Source organism: Corvus cornix, chromosome 5 (genome assembly GCF_000738735.6).
Source record: "Corvus cornix cornix isolate S_Up_H32 chromosome 5, ASM73873v5, whole genome shotgun sequence".
In the NCBI taxonomy this organism is placed as follows: Eukaryota; Metazoa; Chordata; class Aves; order Passeriformes; family Corvidae; genus Corvus; species Corvus cornix.
In genome coordinates, this window is record NC_046335.1 from 54,371,864 (window position 1) to 54,374,927 (window position 3,064).

General features: G+C 56.1%; 1 protein-coding gene across 1 annotated transcript; it reads left to right on the forward strand.

The window, feature by feature from the left end:
- Positions 1 to 1,210: 1,210 nt before the first annotated feature.
- INAFM2 (InaF motif containing 2) lies at positions 1,211 to 2,256 on the forward strand. The gene has a single exon (XM_039552130.1). The coding sequence runs from the start codon at positions 1,374 to 1,376 to the stop codon at positions 1,764 to 1,766; it is 393 nt and encodes a 130-aa protein (XP_039408064.1). The 5' UTR covers positions 1,211 to 1,373; the 3' UTR covers positions 1,767 to 2,256.
- Positions 2,257 to 3,064: the final 808 nt, after the last annotated feature.

Consider the following 3,064-nt stretch of genomic DNA (forward strand, 5'->3'; position numbering starts at 1 on the left):
CAGGTGTAACCAATACAATCAGGTGTAACCAATCAGCACAAGAGAGGCCCAGGGCACACAGAGAAGTCCCAAAACTGGGTAACAATTACCAGACATGCAGCAGCATTTCACGACCAATTAATACTCCAAGAGACCACAGCATGTAGTTAAAAATTGTTTGGGTTGGAACAGAACTTGAAAAAATCATCTAGTCCACTCCACCCACCCAAACTTAAGGCAGGTTTTGTCCCCAAAACTGCTTTGCCTGCGTAAGAAAAATCAGCCACACACTCCATACTTGAGGGGCTTCACAGCCCTTCCCAGATACTCCTTTTGCTGCTGGACCCTGTCAGCTCCCTGCCCAGTCAGTGCACACAAACCACCATGGCAATGCCCCCCCTCCACATACAGACAGCAGACCTGGAGTCAACACAATCCATCCTTTCCAAAAATTACAGTTATTTTGAAGCTACTCCGTTTATTCCATAACATATCTTCTTGGGGAAGCCTCTTTGGGTAATAGGTAGTTCTCCAGTTACTGTAGCCTCCTCCAGAACCACAAATCCTGGTTTACAAGAGGTTTCTGCTGCAACCACTACACCTGACTGACCTCAGACTGAAGGCAGGGAGAAAATGATTGCAGAAAGCACAACTACATCATTCCCAAAAGTATTTTTTTTGCACCATAAAGAAAACCCCATTTATACCCCAAATCAGCATTTAAATTGTCTTTTGAACAAAACAATAGAACAATTTTGTAGGGAACTAACACCTGTGGAGTAAGGTGAAGCCATACCCTAAGAGGAGGTTTAGATTGTATCAATAACAGGTTTGGGAAGAGCCCAATTTGGACAAAACTAAAGCAGGCTTTCCCTCTAAAAATTGCCGCTTAGCTCGGGCACCCTTGCAGCCTCACAGAGGTGCAGGCAGCACATACCTGCATCAGGGAGGCACTAAGAAGTAACTCCGTCGGGAAGCCAAGGTAGAGAGGAGACTCCTGACCTCCTCCACCGCGGGCACGTTCCAGGAGGCCGTACCAGAAGCCTTCCCCGCGGCTCGGCGGGTGCTGCCCACCTCCCCGGGCACCGCTCACCGTCCGCCCCTCACGCCGGGGGGGGGTGGGGGGGGAACGGGGGAGCGGGGGGGCTCCTTTAAAGGTGGCCCGGGCTCCTCCCCCTGCCCTCCCTTGCCCTCCCTCCCCTCCTGTCGTCCCCACCCCTCAGGGCGGGGTTGCCCCCTACGCTCCGCCCCTCGCCCCCGGCGGGGCAGCGCGGGCAGCGGCACCGGTGGCAGCGCAGGCGGTACCGGCATGTCCTGAGCGGCGGCGGCGGCCGATCCGGGCCGGAGCCAGCACGGAGGGCTCGGTGGAGCAGCGGGCCAAGGGCCGGACCCCCATGAAGGAGAAGGAGGCGGGCGCGGAGCGGGGCAAGCCCGCCACTTACACCGGGGACAAGAAGGCGCGCATGGCGGCCAAGACCAACAAGAAGTGGGTGCGCCTGGCCACCGTGCTGGCCTACGTGCTCTCCGTCTCGCTGGCCGCCATCGTGCTCGCCGTCTACTACAGCCTCATCTGGCAGCCGGTACGCGGCAGCGGCGGCTCCTCCAGCCCCGGCCCCGGCGCCGCCGCCACCCCCGCGCAGCTCCGCGCCGCGCCCGCCGGACCCACGGCGGGGCCTCCGCCCGCGCCGCCGCGCACCGGCCCCGGCCCCGCCGCCACCGCCCCGCCGGCCGCGTCCCCCCCGCCCGCGGTCGGGAGCGGGAGCGGGCCGGGCGCCGGCAGCCCCTGAGCCGGGCGGGCCGCGGGAGGCCGCGCGCCGCCGGGGATGCGGCCGCGGGGCTCGGCTGAGGATGGAGACCGATGGCTCACCCGTCCCTGCGGCACCGTGCAGCGCCCGTGGAGACTGACCGGAGACTGACCTGGAGACTGACTCGGCCCCGTTTGGACTCGATGGAACTGCGGTATCTTCTTTTCCCCCCGTTTTTTCCTCAAAAGGGAATTTTGTGGCTTCGTTTTCTTCCTCACCAGGGCTAGCTTCTCCCTTTGAACCCGCATTGAATTCCTGCGCTGTTCATGCCAGTCTGTTACCTATACAAGGATATTGGTGTCCAAAATTCCTCGCTATTTACAGGATCAGCTGGGAACAATACCAATTTAGAGGCTGTAATCCATTGTTGAAGTAAAAACAGTTTTGTTTAACGAGGAGCATAAACTTATTTAAAATATGTGGAAGGTAAATTGACTTGTTTACTATATTAAAATATTTTCCCAATATGAAAGTCTCTGTAACAAAGTATATTCTCTTCGGTGGTGGGAGGAAGAGTGCTGAACTGGAAGGGGTCTGAGTAGCATAAATGTGGCCACTGAAATGGGGAGCTGTGGTATATCATGTTGATTCATTTGTCATTGGTCTCCGTAGGTGAGGCTGGAGAAACCTCTGTACGTGCCTAAATCCTGCTAATTGTGGAAACGAAGCAGTGGTGCTGGAAAGGTTTGATCTGTGCTGGCAGAGCAGGTGGAGCTGTGGCGGTGGGTGCTGGTGGGCTCTGAGCTGCAGCGTGGTTGTACCCTCGTGCTGCTGCCTGCGAGTGATGGCAGCACTTATGGATCGTCCCTGCACCTTGGGGACATGCGGAACCAGGGTAGGTCTGGGCCAGGCAGCTCCTGGTGTGCCCTGGGAAGGCTCTCCTCCCAGTTCCATGATTTCCTGCCCTGTGGTCCTCAAAAATCTTCCATTCCTTGATGAGCAGGGTGAAAAAATGGCCTTTAATGACTCTGGGATGTGGGATATCAACTAGGAAGCCGTAAGAGCCATGTTGTCCAAACTGCTGCTTTCCAGATGGATGGATTCAGCTGAATCTGTGAGGCTGCCAGGCTGTGCTTCATCCTTATGAAAGAATCACAGCAGTTCAGGTTCCTTCTGCTGAGGGATACAAATGTGCTGTAATGTGGCATATGTATTTCAGTTGTGCAGATCACAAAGGTACCATAAAATATGGCACGTGGCTGCTTGAAAAGAGCTGTTTCATATCAAAATTGGAGTTTGGGACTGTGGTGGTTTCTTAAGGCCGCATCGTCAGCTGGGCA

What these genes read in the sequence shown, in the direction of transcription:
- INAFM2 (XM_039552130.1), top strand. Translation starts at nt 1,374, where the DNA reads ATGAAGGAGAAGGAGGCGGGCGCGGAGCGGGGCAAGCCCGCCACTTAC.